The 24,955-nt window shown below is 47.4% G+C and overlaps 1 protein-coding gene across 1 annotated transcript in view; it reads right to left on the bottom strand.

The window, feature by feature from the left end:
• CFAP70 (cilia and flagella associated protein 70) overlaps window positions 1-24,955 on the bottom strand; it is a 178,555-nt gene that overhangs the window by 71,560 nt on the left and 82,040 nt on the right. Inside the window, 3 exon segments of the mRNA XM_030213232.1 lie at window positions 8,526-8,659; window positions 8,903-9,028; window positions 18,130-18,261. Coding sequence (XP_030069092.1) covers window positions 8,526-8,659; window positions 8,903-9,028; window positions 18,130-18,261 — 392 coding nt within the window.

Genomic DNA, 24,955 nt, shown 5'->3' with positions numbered 1-24,955 from the left:
TTACAGAGTTGGTCTTAAAACCAGACTCGGACAAGTGCAGAAGGTATTCAAGCAGGGTCTGTTTAGGACAGGAGCGAGGATCTAAGGCCTTGCTGTCACACCAGACGGCAAACCTCCACCAGAGAAAAAAGTAACTCTTCTTAGTGGAATCTTTCCTGGAAGCAAGCAAGATACGGGAGACACCCTCGGAGAGACCCAAAGAGGCAAAGTCTATGCCCTCAACATCCAAGCCGTGAGAGCCAGGGACTGGAGGTTGGGATGCAGAAGCGCCCCCTCGTTCTGAGTAATGAGGGTCGGAAAACACTCCAATCTCCACGGTTCTTCGGAGGACAATTCCAGAAGAAGAAGGAACCATATCTGACGCGGCCAAAAGGGAGCGATCAGGATCATGTTGCCTCGATCTTGCTTGAGTTTCAGCAAAGTCTTCCCCACCAAAGGTATGGGAGGATAAGCATACAGGAGGCTTTCCCCCAATCCAGGAGAAAGGCACCCGACGCTAGCCTGCCGTGGGCCTGAAGTCTGGAACAGAACTGAGGGACCTTGTGATTGACTTGAGTGGCAAAGAGATCCACCAAGGGGGTGCCCCACACTTGGAAGATCTCGCGTACCACTCTGGAATTGAGCGACCACTCGTGAGGTTGCATTTTCCTGCTCAATCTGTCGGCCAGACTGTTGTTTACGCCTGCCAGATTCGTGGCTTGAAGAAAAATGCTGTTCCGGCGAGCCCAAAGCCACATTCTGATGGCCTCCTGACACAGGGAGCGATATCCGGTGCCCCCCTGCTTGTTGATGTAATACATGGCAACCTGATTGTCTGTCTGAATTTGGATAATTTGTTGGGACAGCCAATCCCTGAACACCTTTAGAGAGTTCCAGACCACTCGCAACTCCAGGAAGTTGATCTGCAAACCTGTTTCCTGAAGGGACCAACTCCCTTGGGTGTGAAGCCCATCGACATGAGCTCCCAACCCCAGGAGAGACGCATCCGTAGTCAGCACCTTTTGTGGCTGAGGAATTTGGAAAGGACGTCCCAGAGTCAAATTGGACCGAATTGTCCACCAATGCAGGGATTGGAGAAAACTCGTGGACAGCAGGACTACGTCCTCCAGGTCCCCAGCAGCTTGGTACCACTGAGAAGCTAGGGTCCATTGAGCTGATCTCATGTGAAGGCAGGCCATGGGAGTCACATGCACTGTGGAGGCCATGTGGCCGAGCAATCTCAACATCTGCCGAGCTGTGATCTGCTGAGACGCCCGCACCCAGGAAACGAGAGACAGAAGAGTGTCGGCCCTCACTTCCGGAAGGTAGGCACGAGCCATCTGAGAGTCCAGCAGAGCTCCTATGAATTCTAGTTTCTGGACTGGAAGAAGGTGGGACTTTGGATAATTTATCACAAACCCTAGTAGCTCCAGGAGTCGATTAGTCATCTGCATGGACTGTAGAGCTCCTGCCTCGGAGGTGTTCTTCACCAGCCAATCGTAGAGACGCCGCTACGACAGCCAGGCATTTTGTAAACACCCTGGGCGCAGAGGCGAGACCAAAGGGTAGCGCACAATACTGAAAATGCCGTGTTCCCAGATGGAATCAAAGAAACTGTCTATGAGCTGGCCGTATCGGGATGTGTTTATAAGCATCCTTTAAGTCCAGAGAGCATAGCCAATCGTTTTCCTGAATCATAGGAAGAAGGGTGCCCAGGGAAAGCTTCCTGAACTTTTCTCGGACCAGATATTTGTTCAGGGCCCTTAGGTCTAGGATGGGACGCATCCCCCCTGTTTTCTTTTCCACAAGGAAGTACCTGGAATAGAATCCCAGCCCTTCCTGCCCCGGTGGCATGGGCTCGACCGCATTGGCACTGAGAAGGGCGGAGAGTTCCTCGGCAAGTACCTGCTTGTGCTGGAAGCTGAAGGACTGAGCTCCCGGTGGGCAATTTGGAGGTTTTGAAATCAAATTGAGGGCGTATCCCAGCCGGACTATTTGGAGAACCCACTGGTCGGAGGTTATGAGAGGCCGCCTTTGGTGAAAAAATTTTAACCTTCCCCCAACCGGCAGATCGTCCGGCATGGACACTTTGATTTCGGCTATACTCTGCTGGAGCCAGTCAAAAGCTCGCTGCTGGGGCCTGTTGAGGCGCACGCTGTTGACGGGAACGAGCGCGCTGGGGTTTAGCCTGGGCAGCAGGCTGGCGAGAGGGAGGATTGTACCTTCACTTAGTAGAATAAGGAACAGTCCTCCTTCCCCCATAAAAACGTTTACCTGAAGAGGTAGATGCTGAAGGCGGCCGGTGGAAGAATTTGTCGAAAGTGGTGTCCCATGGTGGAGTTGTTCTACCACCTGTTCAACCTTTTCACCAAAAATATTATCCCCCCGGCAAGGAGAGTCCGCAAACCGTTGCTGGATTCTGTTTTCCAGGTCAGAGACATGCAGCCACGAGATTCTGCGCATCACCACACCCTGAGCAGCGGCCCTGGACACGACATCAAAAGTATCGTAAACACCCCTGACCAGGAATTTATGACACGCCTTTAGCTGCCTGACCACCTGCTGAAAAGGCTTGGCCTGCTCAGAAGGGAGCTTGTTCACCAAGTCCGCCAACTGCCGCACATTGTTCCGCATATGAATGCTCGTGTAGAGCTGGTAAGATTGGATTCTGGAAATGAGCATTGCAGAATGGTAGGTCTTCCGCCCAAAAGAGTCCAAGGTTCTAGCGTCACGACCCGGGGGCACCGAAGCATACTCCCCAGAACTCTTGACCTTCTTAAGGGCCAGATCCACCACACCAGAGTCATGAGGCAACTGAGTCTGCTTTAACTCTGGGTCCCCATGGATCCGATACTGGGATTCTATCTTCTTGGGAATGTGGGGATTAGTTAGCGGCTTCGTCCAGTTCGTCAGCAATGTCTTTTTAAGGACATGATGCATGGGTACAGTGGACGATTCCTTTGGTGGCGAAGGATAGTCCAAAAGCTCAAACATTTTGGCTCTTGGCTCATCCTCCGTAACCACAGGGAAGGGAATGGCCGTAGACATTTCCCGGACAAAGGTCGCGAAAGACAGAGAAATATCTCGGGTCCTCCTCTGCTTCCCACGAGGACTCACCCTCGGTATCGGACACCAGTTCGTGGACTGTGGTCCAAAGCCGGGCCTGTCTCGACTCCGTGGAAACTTGGCTACGGTGGGTACGTCGAGAGGAAGACTCCCGCACCGGCGATGAAGCTCCCTCCATCAAAGTCGTCGGGGAGTCAGCCTGGGAGGCCGCCGATGCAGGTACCGCAAGCGGTACTGGGACCGGAGACCTCACCAAGGGCAAGGAGCCAGCTATCACCTCTCTCAACGGCACCAGCGGCGCAAGCACCCCCGGTACCGGAGCAGAAGGGCGCAACAGCTCTTCCAGGATCCCTGGAAGTATGGCTCGGAGGCTCTCGTTCAGAGCAGCTGTTGAGGAAGGCAAGGGATCCGGTACCGGCGAAGAGCTCAGAATCTGTCGGGGCCGCGGAGGCGGTACCGGGCTGTCCACCATAGAGCGCATCGACACCTCTTGTATGGAGGGTGAGCGATTCTCCCGGCGTCGACGCTTAGCGGGTGCCAAATCCCTTGGTGACCCGGAGCTCTCGGTACCGCGACGGGAAGGTGACCGGTGCCGATGCTTCTTTGCCTTCGCACGAAGCAGGTCACCGGTACCTCCTGGAACCGAAGAGGAGGACGTTGAATCCAAACGCCTCCTCGGGGCCGGGTCTGAAACAGGTCGATCCCGGGGGTCTGTACCAAAGGAGCCCTCAAGACAGGCGGAAACCTATTCGAGGGCTCACCGCTACCAGCAGGGGAATGGACAGCCCTCACCTGCGCTCCTGATGACGATGCACCCTCTGACGACATCGATACCGCCGATGACCTCGGTACCGCAGGTGTCGAAGTACTGGAAGACGCTCCGAACAAGAGGTTCCACTGAGCGAACCTCGCTGCCTGAGTCCTCTTCTTCAGTGAAAGACAGAAGGTACAGGCCTGGGGACGATGACCGGCCCCCAGACACTGAAGGCACGAAACGTGCCTATCAGTGAGCGAGATTGTCCGGCTGCACTGGGTGCACTTTTTTAAGCCGCTGGCAGGCTTCGAGGACATGGGTGTAAAAATCACGCCGGCGAAATCAAAATTCGCAATGGTGACAAAAAGAGGCACCAAAACAAGGGAAAACCCCGTACGGGTGGCCAAAAAAGGCTGCTTCCGACGACGAAAGGAAACTTACAGGAAAAACACTGGAAATAGCAGAAAAAATACACTTAAAAAAAAAAAAAACAAGACGAAGAACATGACTGAAGACTTTACGGACACTTCTAAACGGAAGAATGCGGCGAAAAAGGCGCGAGGGGTCTCCTTGAGGCGCAGAACGTCTGTAAACAGCCGTCCTGAGCCGCGGAAAAAAGAAGATTGGTGAACACGCTCGCATTCGGGCGGGAAGACAGTCACGCATGCACACTGTGCATGCGCACGCGAGGGCTAGCAAACATTGTTGCTAGTGAAGATCTCCGATCGGAGGGGCTGCCGTGGACGTCACACACTTGTGAGAACAAGCAGCCTGCTTGTCGTCGGAGAAAATTAGATGCGCAGCATTTATCACACACTAATATCTGTTATTAAACTTTAATAAAAGGGCCCTTTAATGCCTTATAAAGTATTGCATGAAATACTGCCAGATTATCTTTTTGATCACCATCCTGTATCCAATACAGCATAATCCATGTTCACTCCTTTCTGGGAGCAAATCCTGGAGACGCAACAGCTTGAAGTTTGACATTGGGGCTTCTATGCTTTGATGGAAGGGATATGATGAGGTGGGCACACACCTGCATACATGGAAGAGATGCAAATGATCTCTCAGTTCTGGAGGGTGATAGAGAAGGTGGTGTCAAGGATGATTAATTTTCTCTTTAATATTTCTCCACGGCTAGGTTGCTGAGGTCAGGGCAGCCGAGAGAAAAAGCCAGGCTCGGGGCAGGACTAGGCAGCCGCACCACACCATGCCCCCACCCCCCACCTCAGGCCGCCACCCCCGCACTTTTCTGACTGCTCCTTCACTCTGCTCCTGTTGGGACCCGGATGATTGCATTAACGCAATGTCGCGTTAATGCAATCATCCAGGTCCTGGGCGGCACGCAGGAGCAGGAGAGGACAGACCATGAAGCAGGCAGGAAGAACCTTGCCGGCACCATGGCTGGGCTCAGGCCCTCCCTTGGAGTCTGGGCCTGGGGAATTTTGCCCCCCCCCCCCCCATCAGCAGCCCTGGCTGAGGTGACTCTTTTTCCAGCTAAACACAAGGAGCTAGTGCCTCAAATGCTTCTACCAGCTCACTTTACAATAGTGCTACACTGAAAATACTAACATTGAACATTAAAGGAAACAATCTTGACAGACACCTCTCATTGAGAGACTCTGTGTGTGCGTGTGCGTGTGTGTCTGTGTATAAATACATACACACACACACACACACACACACACACACACACACACATATATATATATATATATATTTGGAGCTAATTTTTTCATTCCCCTTTATGTCATGATTTCATTGTAGGGTGAGTGTTTTGGACAAGTACCAGATCTTTTGTTGAATTCAATGGCTTATCTTTCTCTGTAAATAGTCATATACATATGGCCAGTGTTGTGCTAGTTACTCTTCAAAAGTAATTAATTACAGTTACTAGTTACTTCTCAGCTTAAAGTAATTAGTTACAGAAATTACATTACTCATTTAGGAAAGTAATTGATTACTGATTACAGTTAACCTGCATAGAGTTAATTAATTGTTTTTCTTTTACTAATACCACATTCAAGAATACTTATGGCATGTGAAGAGATAAAACATCCATCTTATACACACCCCAATGTGAATAATGCATAATTTCATCTCTTGATGCTTATTTCAAGGAGGTTTCACCAACTGATGCCAACCACATCCTCTGTCATGTCAAGTCATGTTGTGCTATTTATTCTTCAAAAGTAATTAATTACAGTTACTGGGATAGTGAATAAGTAGTTAACTACTTTATTGATTACTGCAAGAAAGTAATTAACTACAGAAACTAATTAATAGTAATTCAATACATACAACACTGCAAATGGGTATTTTTTGCTGCTCAATTTACAAGCTTTTATGATATAATGTCAGTTTGTTCTTGCCTACAGTAAAATAAAAAGAATTTTAAGAAAGTTAGAAAACAAAGAATAGGACTAAACTAAATAGTTCCCAATGAAGAGAAAAGAATAGTGGATCCTCCAGGTATCTGTGCTGTTAATTTTTGTTAGAAAAGGGAGCAAACAGTGAACTGATCAGTTTCAGGTAACACAAACGTTTTGAAAATTGTTAAACATGAGTGGATTGTGAGGAATTGTGGGGGGGGGGGGGGGGGGGGGGGGACAATGAATGATTGGGAAATGGGCATCTAAATGGCAGAAAAAATTTAATATGGGCATATGCAAAGTGATGTGTATAGGGGAAACTAATCCTAATTAGATATTCTATATAATAAAACGCACCTCCAACATTCTGAAGCTGACTGCATGGCTGAGGCATTCCTGCTCTCTGTATCCATCTCCTGAATAGACATCACATACTTCCGGGTTTGTCACAAGCAGAAGTGACCAAACACACAAGGTTTCTTGGCTTCAGAATGTTGGAGGTGCATTCTATTAAATAGGATTGGTCAGTTCCTTGAAGCACAGCCAGAGCTCAGCGTCCTGCACAGTAACACTCAGACACCAGAGAGAGAGAGGAGGGGCCTGACACCAGAGAGGGGGGGTATCTCTGTCACACACACACTCTCTCTCTTACACACTCTCTCTCTCTCTCACAGTCAATGTCTTTCTCTCTCTCACTCTCACACACTCTATGTCTCACACTGTATCACATTCACTCTCTATGTGTCACATAGAGGCATATTTTCAAAGCACTTTGGGAGGCTAAGTTCCATAGGTTTCTATGGAACTTTGGGAGGCTAAGTGCTTTGAAAATGAGCCTGAATGTCACTCACACACTCTCTTGGTCTCATATACTCAGTCTCACAGAGAGTCTGTGTCTCACACACACTCTCTCTCGCACACACTGTATCTGTGTGAAACACACACTCTCTCTCTCTCTCACACTGTGTCTCACATACGCACTTGCACACACTCTCATTCTCACACACACTCTCTCTCTCACACACACACACTCGCACATTCACTCTCTCTCTCACACACAGTCACTCTCACATACACTATCTCAAACATACATACACACTCCGAGGAAAACCTTGCTAGCGCCCGTTTCATTTGTGTCAGAAATGGGCCTTTTTTACTAGTACATAATATTAGGTTTCATATTGGGTGTCATTACCCTGGGAAAAGATCTTGGGATCAGTGTGGACAATAAGCTGAAATCATCAGCTCAAAGTCAAAAAAGGCAAGTAGAATGTTAGGAATTATTCAGAAAGGAATGGCCTCTGTATGGATCCATGGTGCAACCATATTTTGTGTAATGTGTGCAGTTCTGGATGCCCCTTGAAAAGGTACAGCAATGCGTAACCAAAATAACAGAGGAGATGTAATGGTTCTTCTGTGAGGAAAAGCTAAACAGGTTAGAGCCCTTCAGCTTGAGAAAAAGATGACTGAAAAGTGATATGATAGACCTATCTGAAATCATGATTGGGCTACATAGATCTCTTTTGATAACATTTAAAGCTTGTGTACACCATTTTTTGACAAACTGTTAGGATTAACCCATAAACAGTGTCACAATCGCACAAAAATCCTGCCCTTTTACTTCAAACTCAGAAAAACATTTTATGAATGACCAACCGATTCTGAACTATTACATGAAAATTCAGAAGAATGGCATCATTTCAAGTTATCCTATTGCTCCTAGACATTCTACTAATGCCTTTTAACATAAACAATCTTCAGATTCTGTTTTTTTAATACAAAATGTTTTTCATTACATTCTACAGCAAAATAGGTTTCTATGAAAAAATACAAAATTTTGAAAAATCATCAATAAAGTCAGACATTCCATTTTCACATATCCCTACACATCACATGCATCTAGGTACTATATAGGAAGACATACTTTTGTATAGTAGAGTTGCTTACCTATAACAGAGGGGTTCTCATCAGCCAGCAGGTTAATGCAGCCACATTGCTGGTAACATCCTCAGGTAAATCCACAACACAGTCCTTTGCTCTCCTAGAACCTCTCATTTTCCTTTTGCTTTGCGGTTGGCCATGGTTTTTCTTTGCCTTAGTGAATTTTTTTAATAACTTGAGGAGAAGAGCACGGAACATTTAATCAATCCAAGTAGATTAGACAGACTGTGGATCTAAGGACACTGTACCAGCACGGGAACCCCAACACATGCCCACGAAAAATTTTCTTGGTTCTGGAAGAGCTAAAATCCATGTCTTGGATCCACCTGAGAATGCGGTCAAAAGAGTGGCTGCACTGATCCCAGTTGTCAACAGAAAAACAAATGAACACTTTCTCAGCTGTGTCCTACCTCTGTAGATGTTCCTGGTTCAGGGTGATAGCCTCATGAAAACACTCCTGGGCTTTCAAAATATTTCCAATCAGGAGGCAGGACATACCATAATCAAGCCAGTGGTCAACATTCTGACGATCTAGGGCCAGCCTCTAAATAGAGGAAACAATCATTTACATTGAATCACTAACAAGAGGACAAGTTATGAGGAAATATAAGTAATACAAAAGAGTAACATGGAAGCATTAGTAACAGAAATAAGACTTTCTAAAAGGAACTGGGGTAGCATTGATAATGACAAGTTTCTCCTTATGTCCAGCATACAGAGACACCTAGGTCTACTGATTTTAAACTGCCTGGCTTCAATGCTGAATAATGTGGCATTACTTGTGTACCTCTTGGTAGTAAAAAGCTGCAAGTTCAAAGTCATCATTGATTTCTGCTTCCCGGGCAAAATGTCGTAGCTGTTGAGAGTCAATGGTGGCTGATTGAATTAGTCCAGCATTGACATCTGACACTGTCTGTCAAGAAAGCAAGAGACAAGACTAGCAGTTAAGTTAACTAGATTAATTACAGCAGCATTCTTACCTGGGAACTATAGTCACTCTTTTACCAAGGGTCAGATGCACTAAACTTAACGAGCCATTAACGAGCAAGTAGTAAACCGTGGCATGCACTAAATGCTTCTCCGAGCCATTTTCCGATTACGGTAGCAGCTAACGAAAACGGAATGCAGATGAGCAAATTAGTACCCCAATGTGTATAAATTGTAATGTAATGAGATGCACTACCATTTTCCGATTCCCTTACCGTGGAAACCCTAACGGGAGGTCTGCACCTCTCGTTGGGGCTGCTGTGAGGAAATCAGAAGGAAAAAAAAAGTGCTCATCAGGGACGTCCTTCTAAAGTGCCTAACATAGATGTCCTTCACTCACAAAAACAAAAAAGCACGTCCCTGACGAGCACTTGGATGTTTGCAGCTTAAGTGAAGGGCTACTACTCTGCCTTCTCACTCCAAAACACTCACGGGAAGCAGCGATCAGACGGGGTTATGAGGATGCTCTCTCTTCCTGTGCTGCTTATTTGTCTTGTCCCCTGGAAATCTGGGTAGTTTGGAGGGTTTGTGTGCCTCGGATTCTGCTGTCCCCATACAGGGTGGTGCTACGAGGGAATTGAAAGGAAAAAAAAACATCCAAGTGCTCGTCAGGGACGTCTAACACGAGCTGGACGTCTTCCTGCAGCTTTTGTGATGGGCGTCCTTCTTGGACATGTTTTTCTTATATGCAATTAGGAAGGACTTCTCTGAAGAAAAAAAAAAAGGATGTCCCTGTTTTTCTTACTTGCCTAAACTGACCACAAGCACAGTTCTCTCAACAGTCCCCTCCAAGGTTGTTTTCAGCTTGCGCTCTCCCCCCCCCCCCCCCCCAAGATCGGAACGTGCGAGTACGTCCAAATCAAAACTTTTTGTATGTCCCTCCCTCCAGGTCTCTCTCAGCCAATCCCAGCACGTTTAGCTGTTACCAGTATCAGCTAAAAGCGCTGTGATTGGCTGAGAGAGACCTGGAGGAAGGGACGTCCAAAGAGTTTTGATCTGGACGTACTTGTACGTCCCGATCCTGTGTGTGTGTGTGGGGGGGGGGGGGGGGGGGCGCAAGCTGAAAACAACCTTGGAGGGAATTGTTGAGAGAACTGTGCTTGTGGTCAGTTCAGGCAGGTAAGAAAAACAGGGATGTCCTTTTTTTGAAGTCTTTCTCCTGATACTTTTTGGACGTCCCTCCCTCCAGGTCTCTCTCAGCCAATCCCAGCACATTTAGCTGATACTGGTAACAGCTAAACGCGCTGGGATTGGCTGAGAGAGACCTGGAGGGAGGGATGTCCAAAAGGTTTTGATTTGGATGTCCTCGCACATTCCGATCCTGTGTGTGTGTGTGGGGGGGGGGGGGGGGGGTGCAAGCTGAAAACAACCGTGGAGGGAACTGTTGAGAGAACTGTGCTTGTGGTCAGTTCAGGCAGGTAAGAAAAACAGGGACATCCTTTTTTTTTTCTTCAGAGAAGTCCTTCCTAATTGCAGGTAGGAAATCATCCAAGAAGGACGCCCATCACAAAAGCTGCAGGAAGACATTCAGCTAGTGTTAGATGTCCCTGACCAGCACTTGGATGTTTTGTTTCTTCACAGAAGTCCTTCCTAATTGCCTGATGTAAGCCTGCCTTTAACATGCAAAGCAGTAAACAATGGAAATGTTACACAAGCGAAGAGCAGTAGCACTTAAATTAACTGGGGCACTTTTCAGCACTCTTTCTCTTCTGAGGTTCAGGCTGCTGACAAGTTTCCTGCTTGTCAGGGACGTCCTTTTTTTTTTTTTTGAGTGAAGGACGTCCATAAAGGACATCCTTGACATGCATAGAGCAGCCGGCATAACGCTTGGCTGCTCTGCGCATGCTCGACCGGCCGACTAGCTTCCGAGAGAATAGAGAATGCAAGTGAGCTACAACGAGCACCTCATTTGCATTCCCTTTCCTTGATGCATTCCCGTTGCTTACCGATTCGCTAAGGAATCGGTAAGGGAAGGGCATTAACAATTGTTTTGGTGCATCTTCCCCTAAGTTACAATTATGGGGGATGGCTTGCAAGCCTACGGATGCTTTGAACATTCAGGCCTGCAAATTGATTTTCAGAGAAATATCCCAAGAAGTTTCCTTTGAAAAATTTGGTGTCAGCCCATGACATGAGTATGGATTTTGCATCAGGTGTAAAATCAGTACCAATATATGCTCTCATGGGGATTTCAAAATTAACTCCTTGCACACTGCCTGCCACCTCTTCCCTCTCTTTGCAATATGCAAGACAAAATAGCTACTTTTAACCATGAGGGGAGGGCAATTTTTAATTGGGTTTAACTCCTTGGGGGTCGACTTCCACAGTGTTTAAGCAGTGAATTCTGGGAGTTAACTGGTTAAATCTCTGATGCCCTCCCCAACTCTGCAGATCATTCAAACCTTAGCATTTTAAACTACAACATGCTCAAATATAATCAGACCAAAAAAGAGTTAGCTCCAGAACTGTACCAAAAGTTGTGAGAACTGCCTGGCCACACAGGCTCAAATATGAAGAAGCACAAACAGGGGGAGTGACAGTGGATGAGTTGCACAGAGCACAACTATAGATCAGCATGGTTCAGTCTGGCTGTATGAGTGTCTTGGGGCCTAGCTATAATTTCTCTAATATGCTGGTATTGTTTATTTTTAGTAAACAAACAACCTGAACACCTATAAAGCGAAGATACTTACCTGTAGCAGGTATTCTCCGAGGATAGCAGGCTGATTGTTCTCACAAGTGGGTTGATGTCCACGTCGGCCCAGGAAATGGCATTTTGCCAGCAAAATAAACAAAGTTTTGCTAGAGTGTTCTAGTGCGCGAGTCGCGCGCACCACGCATGTGTGGACGACTTCCCACCCATAGCGTGAACGTGCTACTTCAGTTTAATCAAAAAGCACAGAAGCAAACAAACAACAACAACTCCAAAGGGGAGTGGGTGGGTTTGTGAGAACAATCAGCCTGCTGTCCTAGGAGAATACCTGCTACAGGTAAGTATCTTCGCTTTCTCTGAGGACAAGCAGGCTGTTTGTTCTCACAAGTGGGGTATCCCTAGCACCCAGGTTCACTCAAAACAATGAACATTGGTCAATTGGGCCTTGCAACGGCGAGGGCATAATATAGATTGACCTGAAACCATAAACAACTAATTGAGAATGCAGCCTGGAACAGAACAAAAATGGGTCTAGGGGGGTGGAGTTGGATTCTAAACCCTGAACAGATTCTGCAGCACCGACTGCCCAAACCGACTGTTGCGTCGGGTGTCCTGCTGAAGGCAGTAGTGAGATGTGAATGTGTGGACTGATGACCACGTTGCAGCCTTGGAAATCTCTTCAATGGATGCTGACTTTAAGTGAGCCACTGACGCAGCCATGGCTCTAACATTATGAGCCGTGACATGGCCCTCTAGAGTCAGCCCAGCTTGGGCATAAGTGAAGGAAATGTAATCTGCTAGCCAATTGGAGATAGTGCATTTTCCAATGGCCACTCCTCTCCTGTTGGGATCGAAAGAAACAAACAACTGGGCGGACTGTCTATAGGGCTTTGTCCGCTCCACGTAAAAGGCCAATGCTCTCTTGCAGTCCAAGGTATGCAAACTGCTTTCGCCAGGGCGGGTATGAGGACGGGGAAAGAATGTTGGCAAGACAATTGACTGGTTCAGATGGAACTCCGACACCACCTTTGGCAGGATTCAGGAACATAGGGTGTGTGCAGAAGACTACTCTGTTGTGATGAAATTTGATATAAGGTGCATGTACTACCAAGGCCTGAAGCTCACTGACCCTATGAGCTGAAGTAACAGCCACCAAGAAAATGACCTTCCAGGTCAAGTACTTCAGATGGCAGGTATTCAGTGGCTCAAAAGGAGCTTTCATCAGCTAAGTGAGAATGACGTTGAGATCCCATGAAACTGGTGGAGGTTAGAAAGGGGGCTTTGACAAAAGCAAACCTCTCATAAAGTGAACAACTAAAGGCTGTCCAGAGATAGGCTTACCCTCTACACGGTGATGAAAAGCACTAATTGCACTAAGGTGAACTCTTACGGAGTTGGTCTTGAGGCCAGACTCTGATAAGTGTAGAAGGTATTCAAGCAGGGTCTGTGTAGGACAAGAAAGGGGATCTAGGGCCTTGCTGTCACACCAGACGGCAAACCTCCTCCATTTGAAAGAGTAACACCTCTTCGTGGGATCTCTCCTGGAAGCAAGCAAGACACAGGAGACACCCTCTGAAAGACCCAAGGAGGCAAATTCTAAGCTCTCAACATCCAGGCCGTGAGAGCCAGAGACTGGAGGTTGAGATGTAGAAGCAACCCCTTGTTCTGGGTGATGAGGGTTGGAAAACATTCCAATCTCCACAGTTCCTTGGAGGACAATTCCAGAAGAAGAGGGAACCAAATCTGATGCGGCCAGAAGGGTGCAATCAGGATCATGGTTCTGCAGTCTTGCTTGAGTTTCAGTAAAGTCTTCCCTACTAGAGGTATGGGAGGATATGCATACTGAAGGCTTGTCCCCCAATGCAGGAGAAAGGCATCTGATGCTAGTCTGTCATGGGCATGAAGCCTGGAACAGAACTGAGGGACCTTGTGATTGATCTGAGTGGCAAAAAGATCCACCGAGGGGGTGCCCCACGCTCGGAAGATCTTGCGGGCTACTCCCATGTTCAGTGACCACTCGTGAGGTTGCATTATGCTGCTCAACCTGTCGGCCAGACTGTTGTTTACGCCTGCCAGATAAGTGACCTGGAGAAACATGCCGTGATGGTGCGCCCAAAGCCACATCTGGATGGTCCTCCTGACACAGAGGGCGAGATCCGGTGCCTCCCTGCTTGTTGGTGTAAAACACGGCAACCTGATTGTCTGTCTGAATCAATATAATTTGGTTGGACAGCCGATCCCTGAAAGCCTTTAGAGCGTTCGAGATCACTCGCAATTCCAGGAGATTTGAAGACCTTCTTACTGAAAAGACCAAGCTCCTTGAGTGTTGAAGCCCAACCACATGAGCTCCCCACCCTAGGAGGGATGCATCCGTCGTCAGCACTTTTTGTGGCTGAGGAATTTGGAATGGACGTCCCAAGGTCAAATTGGTCCGAATAGTCCACCAACGCAGAGAAGTCTGCAGCTTGGCACCTCTGGGAGGCCAGGGTCCATTGAGCTGATCTCATGTGCAGGCGTGCCATGTGCAGGCATGCCATGAACTGTGGAGGACATGTGCCCCAGGAGTCTCAACATCTGCCAAGCTGTGATCTGTTGAGACGCTTGTACTAAGGACACTAGGGACAGGAGGTTGTCCGCCCATGCCTTGGGAAGATAAGCACAAGCTGTCTTTGTGTTCAACAGAGCTCCAATGAATTCCAATCTCTGAACTGGGGTGAGATGGGACTTGGAATAATTTATCATGAACCCAGAAGATCTAACACCTGAATAGTCATTCGCATGGACTGCTGAGCGCCTGCCTTTGAGGTGCTCTTCACCAGCCAATCGTCGAGATAAGGGAACACATGCACTCCCAGTCTGCGTAGTGACATTGCAACTACAGGCACTTTGTGAACACCCTGGGCGCAGATACCAGACCAAAGGGCGGTACACAGTATTGAAAGTGCTGAGTTCCCAGCCGAAATCGCAGATACTTCCTGTGAGCTGGAAGTATCGAGACATGTGTGCAAGCATCCTTTAAGTCCAGAGAGCGTAGCCAATCGTTCTTTTGAATCGTGGGAAGAAGGGTGCCCAGGGAAACCATCCTGAACTTTTCTTGAACTAGAAATTTGTTCAGGCCCCTTAGGTCTAGGATGGGACGCACCCCCCCCCCCCCCCCTGTTTTCTTTGCACAAGGAAGTACCTGGAATAGAATCCCAGCCCTTCTTCCCCTGGAGGAACGGGCTCAATTGCACTGGCTTTTAGAAGGGCGGAGAGTTCCTCTGCAAGTACCTGCTTGTGCTGGGAACCGTAAGAATGAGCTCCCGGTGGGCAATTTGGAGGTTTGGATTCCAGATTAAGGGTGTATCCTAACCGGACTATTTGAAGAACCCACCGGTTGGAGGTTATGAGAAGCCACCTTTGGCGAAAAAACATCAACCTCCCCCCTACTGGCAAGTCGTCCGGTATGGACACTTTTACTGAGGCTATGCTGAACTGGAGCCAGTCAAAAGCACGTCCCTTGCTTTTGCTGGGAAGCAGAATAGGCCTTAGTCAAACACTGTTGACGAGAATGAGCGCACTGGGATTGAGCCTGTACAGGCTGCCAAGAAGCAGGAGTGTACCTATGCCTAGAATAGGTATAGGGGGCACTCCTCCTCCCTCCAAAAAACTTCCTAGATGAGGAGGCAGTATCAGAAGGCGCCCGGTGGGAGAGAGAATCCATAGCATCATTACGCTTCTTGATTTGATCAACTAGATCCTCTACTTTTTCTCCAAAAAGATTGTCCCCCCCCCCCCCCGGCAAGGAACATCCGCCATCCACTGCTGGACAGAATGATCCAGGTCTGAGACACGCAGCCATGAGAGTCTGCGCATCACTATACCTTGAACAGTGATCCTGGATGTCACGTCAAAAGTAACCCTGGCCAGGAACTTCCGACACGCCTTCTGCTGCCTGACCACCTGGCGAAAATGTTCGGTCAGCTCCATAGGGAGTGCATCAACCAAGCTGGACAGTTGACGTATCGAGTCCCACAAATGTACACTCATGAACAGCTGGTATGACTGGATCTTGACAGCGAGCATAGCGGCCTGATACGTCTTCCTCCCAAAGAATCAAGAGTCCTAGCTTCTCTGCCTGGGGGCACCGAAGTATATTCTCTAGTACTCCTGGCTCTCTTGAGGGCAGAGTCCACCACCATGGAATTGTGGGGTAATTGAGACCTCATCAACCCAGCTTCACCATGGATCCGATACTGGGATTCAGCTTTTTTCGGGACCAAGGGGCCAGACAGAGGGGCTGACCAGTTTTGCATAAGGACTTCCTTCAGTACCTTATGCAGAGGAACTGTCATAGCCTCTTTAGGTGGAGAAGAATAATCCAGGACCTCGAGCATCTCAGTCCTGGGCTCATCCTCAACCTCCACAGGGAAGGGAATAGCCGTAGCCATTTTCCGAACAAAAGAGGAGAAGGACAGACTCTCTGGTGGAGATAGTCTCCTTTCTAGCGGAGGGGAAGGATCAGAGGGAATCCCAAAGGACTCATCAGAAGAGAAGTATCTGGGATCCTCATCTGACTCCCACGAATGCTCCTGCTCAGTGTCGGATAAAGCCTGCGTTAAGATGCTTCGACACTGAGGAACGATGTCCTCTATGGCGATGTTGAGAGGTTGATGCCCGGTCCGACTGCGGCGAAGCTCCCTCCACCGACATCAAAGGGGAGTCGACTTGGGTGGCAGCTGACGTTGATGCCGCAGGGGACCTCACCACAGGTAAAGGGCCAGACACCGCTGCAGCAGATGGTAGAGAAGGCACAAGCACCCCCCGACACCGAAGCTGACTGGCGCAGCAGTCCTTCCAGAAGTTCTGGAAACAAAGCCCAGATGCGCTCATCAAGAGCCGCCATCAGAGAAGGCTGCGGGGTCGGTGGGACAGGCAGTGTCAGAATCCGTGGGGGCTCGGGAGCAGGCATTGGGATGTATCAAAGGGGAGTGATCCTCTCGGCGCCGATGCTTCTCGGGTGCCGACTCTCTCGATGCCCCGGAGCTCCTGGTACCGTGCATCGAAGGAGAATGATGACGGCGCTTCTTAGCCTTCGCTCGACGCCCGTCATCGAGACTCCTCGGTACCGATGAGGAGGACGTGGAATCCTCACATCTCCTCGGGGCTGGGTCCGACGAAGGTCGGTTCTGGGGGGCCTGCATAACAGGAGGCCTCGAGGCAGGTGGAGACCCACTCGACGCCTCACTGCTCCCAGCATGAGTTGGTCTCATAGCAGCCATTACCTCTCTTCCCAACGTCGATGCTCCCTTCGATGTCGCTGCTGCCGCTGACCTCGGTACCTATGAGGATGTCGAAGGACTGGACTGAGCCCCAAAAAGATTTTCTCGTTGGGCCTCATCAGAGGCTTGGGTCTGTTTCGTCATACGAAGACACAGACTACAAGCGGCTGGGCTATGGTCGGGCCCAAGGCACTGAATACAACAAGCGTGGGTATCAGTACCTGAGATTGTCCGGTTGCACTGAGTACAACGCTTGAAGCCACTGGGTGTCTTCAATGACATGGAAGGGAAAACGGCTTCGGCGAAATCAAAAGACATGATCGTGCCTACTTAAAGAAAAAAGGGCACAAACAGATCACGAGGCCGGCTTTAAAACAAAGGAAACCTAAAAAAGGGCTAAACTAAGAAACTAAGAAAAAATAAAAATAAAGAAGAAAACAAGTCATCAGACTCTTTCCTGGGCCTTATGAGGAGCAGAAAAGAAAACCTGTTACCTTGAACATGGACAAGAAAAAACTGAAGTAGCACGTTCACGCTATGGGCGGGAAGTCATCCGCTAGAAGACTCTAGCAAAACTTTGTTTATTTTGCTGGCAAAATGCCAATTCCTGGGCCGATGTGAACCCACTTGCAAGCAGCCTGCTTGTCCTCGGAGAATGACTATTATAATTGTAAAAGGATTTCCAAAGATTGAAAGCTGTCACAGAAGAAAAGTGGGAACTTTGTACTCTAGGCATTTTGCAACTGTTCACAAAAGTACCTATAGAAAGGAAACATGACATCAAGAGGAATGCTTGTTTACACTGATTCTTTTATGTTATTTGGGAGAAGTCAGAACATCGATGATGCAATGAATGTGTTCTACTGGCACTGTATTGAACAAAAGGAGAAGAGGAGGAAGAGACAGACTTTTAATGATGCCAGTGCTTCTGGCCCATCTAACATTATGCATGCCGTCATCCAGCACACGCTTTTAGCTATAGTCATGGAGAGGGGCAAGGGAATAAAACATGTTTACCAGCATAAAAACTTTTAAATATCCAGAGAGAGAGCATGAGATTATCAGAGATGACATTTTTCACTCATCCTCTGCATACCTTTTCATTCAGCTCACCTGATTAAGGGCGATGTGCATCTGATCCACTAGGTAAATGTAAAGCTCCTCAAGGAAGGCCTGCAACTGTTCAGAGTCCTCAAATGCTGTTGTCCTCAGATACTTCTCTCTTACAATCTTCACCACTGCATGCTGTACAGAATACAGAGATACTGTTTCAGTATAGCTGCACTTAACAGTCTATATGCTCTTAACAGACAGCATAGACTCTCCAAGGTCCTAGGATGTTCTGTTATTCCTACTTCCGCATAAAGCCAAGCAACCTTCATGTGTCAGTCCTCAAATACACTCAGCCATTCAGGTTTTCATGATATCTACAATGCATATATTTTATTTATTTCATAAAATGTATGGCCTGCCAATCAAGGAAACAGTTCCTTCTCTTAGTAAGCAGTGCAACAGAGGCAATGCAAGCCAATCTATCTCATGCATATTCATTGTGGATAGCCTGAAAACTCAACTGGCTGCATGTGTCCCGAGGACTGAGTTAAGAAACACTTTACATTTTTCTGTAAATGAACAGTCTCAAAGATGGCCTGGCCTACTGATGATCTTCAGTAGCATGCATAATATTGTTTAAAAAAAACAAACAAAAAAAAAACCCCGTTTGAACATAAAGTGCTGAGTTGGCTATATGATGAAGTAGAATGTTTTTGTATCTATACTATTATGTTACCTGTTTGTAAATAATAAAACTATATTTATTATTTATCCTCATGTTGCCATTGTATCATCTGAGACATCCAACTATTTTAGAATAGATAAAAATTCTGCTCTAGAATCTGGATTCTCTTGAGATGTAACATAAAATAGTAACATGGGGATAATCGAACGGGGGCGCCCATCTCTAAGGGCACCCATCTCTAAGGATGGCCCTGTAAAGGGGCAGGGCAACCTGTATTATTGAAACAAGATGGACGTCCATCTTTCGTTTCAATAATACGGTCGGGGACGCCCAAATCATGAAATTTAGGTCGACCTTAGAGATGGTCGTCCCGGTTTTCGGCAATAATGGAAAGCGAGGACGCCCATCTCAGAAACGACCAAATCCAAGTCATTTGGTTGTGGGCGGAGCCAGCATTTGTAGTGCACTGGTCCCACTAACTGAATGGAAAAAGCCCTTCCCTTACCGATCTGGAAAGGAACGGGCATGCATGAAGGAAATTACATGCAAATGAGCTGCTCGCTGTCCAAGCCTTTGCTATTTCTCTGACATCCTCTTTATTTATTTGGATTTTGGATCACAAGTAGCAGCAGTGGGATTTGAACTGGCCACCTCTAGATTGCAAGACCAGTGCTCTAACTACTAGGCCACTCTGCCATGCTACTCTACTCCCTTGAAATTTGGCCATCCCTGTGGGGGGCAGTTGAGGACGTCCATGCCTTTGTTATGCCTCTGCTGACACACACATACGCCCCCCCCCCAGGGACCTGCATACTCCCCCCCCCCCACCACCACAGGGATGGCCAAATTTCAAGGGGGGGGGTGAAGTGGAGTGGAAGAGTGGCCTAGTGGTTAGAGCACTGGTCTTGCAATCAAGAGGTGGCCGGTTCAAATCCCACTGCTGCTACTTGTGATCCAAATAAAGAGGATGTCAGAGGCATAGCAAAGGCACAGATGTCCTTCTCACAGAAATGTCCACATTTTGGACGTCACAGGGAAGGACATCCTCAACTGCCGTTGCAGGGATGGAGGCATAGCAGAGGACATACTCTAAAAAAAAAGTTTTTGAAATTGTTTTTTTTTCAGGGTGGGAGGTGGTTAGTGACCACTGGGGAAGTCAGGGGAGCTCATCCCTGATTTCCTCTGGTGGTCATCTGGTCAGTTTGGGCACCTTTTTGATGCTTGGTCCTGAAAAAAAATGGACTAAGTAAAGTCATCCAAATGCTTGTGAGGGACGCCCTTCTGTTTTCCATTATCGGCCAAGGATGCCCATCTGTTAACCATGCCCTGGTCCCACCTTTGGTACACTGCCGACACGCCCCCTTGAACTTTGGTCATCCCCTTGACGGAAAGCAGTTGAGGACGCCCAAAATTGGCTTTCAATTATGCCAATTTGAGCAACCTTAGGAGAAGGACGCTCATCTCCCAATTTGTGTCAGAAGATGGGCGCCCTTCTCCTTCAAAAATAAGCAGGATAGTCAACGATAACTCTTTAGTAAGTTTTTGTGGAAACTTTGGATAGGAAATGTCATCCATCTGAGAGTCATTCTTTGGTTGCTGTGGTACTGTAATGGGATGAGGTAATGATAGAGGGACTTACACTATCATCTGATTCCCAATCCCTTGAACACAAAGATGGATCATCAGAACAAGAAATATTCTTGTGCTGAGAAGAGTTAGGTGGAGAATAAGACAAAGCAGAGCTGTCTGATGGGACATCCTTATGATTATGTTGTTTCGCCACAGCAGTACCCTTCTTGGGTGTAGGAAGTCTTGATTTCTTCTGGCCCATACCTCTTCTTCAACGATTCTCTCCACAACTCTGTAAATACAGGATGCGGTGGAGGAGATTTGGATCTCCAATTTAGAATGCTTTGATAAGGAAAGAAGGAATAGTGTAACTGACTTTGGAATGTGTGCGCATTTCCCAAAAAATGAATCTTTATGGTGCAGAAGACTTCTTCATCCTTCGGTGCCATTTGGGTGAGGGAGATTCATGTGAGCTTTTCGGGCAAACGTCTTGTGCTTGCTACTCCTTATTCTCTCAGAGAAGGCAGGGCTCCAGTCTTCTTGATGACATCAACAGGAAAACTGATTCTTTTATGGCATATAAGGGAGGAGTCAGAACATCAATGATGCAATGAATGTGTTCTATGGGCACTGTACTGAACAACAGGAGAAGAGGAGGAAGAGACAGACCTTTAATGATGCCACAAAGGGATTTTCCTTTCCTTTATTGGTGTTTCAGGGGTGTTACTATAGGTGTCAGAGGTGGAGTTTCAGCTCCTATGCATAGAAGCCGGCTCTGTGGGTGCCTGAGCGCCCCCAATATTGAGAAAATTCCTTGTATATATCCAGGGAGGAGTTATTTCTACTGGGTTTAGCACCCCCAATAATTTTGAAAAGTCGGCTCTCATGCTCCTATGAATAAGCATCCTTTTGCCTTGCTGAAACATTGGCTGCAGAATTGAAAGTGGCTGAAGCATTGATATCAAAAACACAATGATTCTCCAGCATCTCAGAGGGAGTTGGCGCAGTGAGTAGAATCTAAGTCTCTTGGCACATTAGAAACATAAGTCTTAGGGTTAGAGGAAGGAGACTGAATATTGGAGGAGTTATGACTCACTGGTTCAGTATCTCTCTTGGCACACTGAGGAGGGACAAACTTTCTCCCTTTATTATGGTTCACACTGCCCCACTCTGCAAGTGACTTTCCAGCAGGGTATTGCTTTTACCAACACTCTAACAGGCAAAGTTTTGTACACTTAACCAGTGTAAATGGAAGCCATACCTTCAGAACTATTCTATAACGTAGGTGTGAAACTTGCATAACATGGAAATGCAAAGGGGGAGGTTCACAGGAGAGAAGCACGGCTGGGCCACAGGTGTGTCTAATAATTACCTGGGTGATTTATAGAATACTTTAAGTTATGCACATAACTGTTGCAGTTAGGTGCACCCATTTACGCCTGCTGTTGAAATGGCGATAAGTAGGTGCACCTAAATGTAGGCAAATAAATGCTGATTTACACTAATATTCCATAACAGAGTTTTAGGACCAAGAGGCAATTACAGAATTAGCATTCAGCATGCTGAATTTAAGTACCTAACTTGTGGCATCCAATTATAGAAATGCCTCCTTTGTGCTTAGCTGCTGACACTAAATGCTCTGATTAATTTTTCTTGAGATGTTCTTTTAATTTGTGACCCCTCATTTTCCTCAGTCTTGGAGACATCTTGGTACATTTAAAGCAACTGTCAACATCGTATGAAGGACCTGTACAATGGACACACAAATCAAGTGTGTCCATTATTGTCATTCTATTCATGCAGTTTGGAAACATTTTAAACTCAGTTTTAAAAGATAATACTGGCTAAATCCAATTCAGTTTTACAGAAGTTGGTGACTGAAAGGAAAGGAAGAGGAGAAGCTGACTGACCGCGATCACAGTAGGAAACAGACTGAAGGGGATTTTAACTGGGGAAAGTAGGCATACTTGTACATGTTCAGACAGCTTTTTCCAAACATTTTCTGAGATTTAGGAGAGTGATTCCAACTGGTTCTGTCTCAAAAAATTTACCCACTAGTGTGGCTGTAGGGTTCCTACTTGTCCATGGAGAAAAACACTGATTCAGATGGAAAACATAGGAAGTGAAGCACAAAATCAGACAAGGTGACATGTAGGGGATAAAAAGAGATGTGGGGACCTGTGAAGAGTCATTGCAGGGCATAATCTGCATAAATCAGTAGGGATGGAAAGTGAGGTCATGTGCAAAAAACCCAGTTGCTTCATGATAGATCCAGTCCTAAAATCAGAAATGTGTGATATATTGTCACGACTGTGGTTGTGACCCCACTTTCACTCACTCACCTTGTTTTCAGGTAATCAGCCTCAAGAGGTGACTCCAGACTGCTTTTTCTTGGCATTGTTGCCTCTGCTACCACTTCTTCTGTGTTCCAAGCCTCTCTCTGGTATTCTGTGTGTTTCAAGCCTCTTTCTTGTAGTCATTACATCATCAGTGAAGGCCTTCATAAGGAAGGTGAGGACATTCAATCAGGGCCTTTGCAACGCCAAAGGTCTCCAGGTTTGCCTGTGTGCTTGAGTTGCACTTCTGCCTTGTTTCCTTGCCTGTGTGGGCACTTCTGCCTTGTTTCTTTTGTTTGCTAGTATGCCTATGTGGCACTTCTGCCCTGTTTCATATTTGTTTGCTTGTGTGCTGGGGTTAGCACTTCTGTCTTGATTTTTGCTTGTTGTCTGTGTGCCTGGTTGGCACTTCTGTTGTATCCCTTGCTTGTTTGTTGATGTGCTGGTTTAGCTCATCTGCCTTGACTTGTGTTCTGCCTTGTCTGCCTTTCCTTGTGCTCTGCCTTGTCTGCTTTGCCTATTGTTCTCCCTAGTCTGCCTTGCCTAGTGTTCCGCTTCATTTGTTCTGCCTTGAGCTCTGCCTAGGTCATTGTTTATATGCTTGAGCTTACCTTTAGCCCTTGTGTTTCTGTGGGCTCGTGCAGCTTTGCTGCTTGTGTGTGTTTGCCTCTGCCTATGTGTACATGCCTTCTCTTTTGCCTTTGTGCTTGGGTTCCAGTTCAGCCTTGTGGCCCATATGAGAGGGCTCTGGTGTGCACAGGTTTCAGTTCGGCCTTGCGGCCCATTTGAGTGCCTTTCTTCTAGCTTTACTTGGCTCTGCTCCTGTGTACTCTGTTCCTGCTTAGCCAAGTTCAGTTCCTGTGTACCCCGTTCCTGCCTAGCCAAGTGCTGTTTCTTAGTATTGCCTGTGTGCTTATTGCACTTCTGGTCCTTTCCTGCCTGTGTGCTTTTGCATTTTGAGTCTGCTCTAGTCTCGCCTGTTTAGTCCAGTCCTGATTGGAAGGTTCGCCTGCTGCTGCCATTCGTCGGCAGCAGCTCAAGAGCTCATGTTTTCCCTGAGTCTGTGACAGTTTGCAAAGGCCCACGAGGTTGTGACATATATATTAGAATCCCATAAAATATTCCTATCCCATGCTGTTGTATGGGAAGGTCTCTCCATGATATCAAATACTCACTGTAATGAAACGCTTAGAGCCCACCTGGGGGGTTACCCCTGGGCCACTTACCTCTGGGCTAGTCTCCCACTCTCAAGTTATTCCCCAGTGATTTATAGGACACTGAGACCACACTCTGAGGCCTCACAGTTCCCAAAAAGCACTCACAGACTAAAACACAAACCACCAGGATTCTTAGTCAGTCCAAGACAGCAGAGCCAATAAACGAATAAGGTTTATTGTCTGGAAATTGAACAGTGAACCATATAAAAGCATATGGAAAGGTAACAGGTAACTGAATATGGATCAATTATAAACCTATCTAAAAATGTGTTTACTACTTGAGCAGTACCTGGGGAATTTAGGAAATATAGCTGCTCACAGGTTATAATATATAACTGTTCTCAGTGAAGATATCCTTCTTTCTCCTCTCCTTCAGGGTTGCCAGGTAGAAATTTTTTTTCCAGCCCAATCCGGGCCAGAAACCAGCCCAAAACCCGCCCAAACACAAACCCCCGCCCCTGACACCCCCACCCCCGCGTCACCGGCCCCGCCCCTGCCGTCACCGGCCCCGCCTCCCACGTCATCGGGCCCGCCTCCCCGTCATCAGCCCCGCCTCCCACGTCATCGGGCCCGCCTCCCCGTCATCAGCCCCGCCTCCCCGTCATCGGCCCCCCCCCCCCCGTCATCGGCCCCGCCTCCCACGTCATCGGCCCCGCCCAAAACGTCACTAACCCCACCCAAAAACGTCACTAACCCCGCCCCCCGCGGCCGAAAAAAATCAAAAAGCCGCCCAAAAAGCCGCCCGGAAGCCTAAAAAACCGCCCAAAAACCCGCAACCCGCCGCGGGCAAAAATTTCCCGCGGCGGGGCGCGGAAAACCGCCCAATTGGGCGGTAAAACCGCCCACCTGGCAACACTGCTCTCCTTATCTGAGACTAAAAAATTACCTCACAGCTTAGGCGGGAAAAAGGAAACTGTCAGTTCTGTAACAACTTTACAAACAAAAGACAGTCACCATCTGCTGGCCAAACAAGGAAAGTGCACTAGGGAATAAATATGTCATACATTCCATAAGAAGTCACAGACATAAATCCCCTGCTCCTTCACAGTAACATTTGTCAGTTATTAATTCTTCCTTTC

The sequence above is a fragment of the Microcaecilia unicolor genome, chromosome 8, assembly GCF_901765095.1.
Source record: "Microcaecilia unicolor chromosome 8, aMicUni1.1, whole genome shotgun sequence".
Classification (NCBI taxonomy): domain Eukaryota; kingdom Metazoa; phylum Chordata; class Amphibia; order Gymnophiona; family Siphonopidae; genus Microcaecilia; species Microcaecilia unicolor.
The sequence above is the reverse complement of the archived record's forward strand: the minus strand, read 5'-3'. Positions and strand labels throughout refer to the sequence as shown.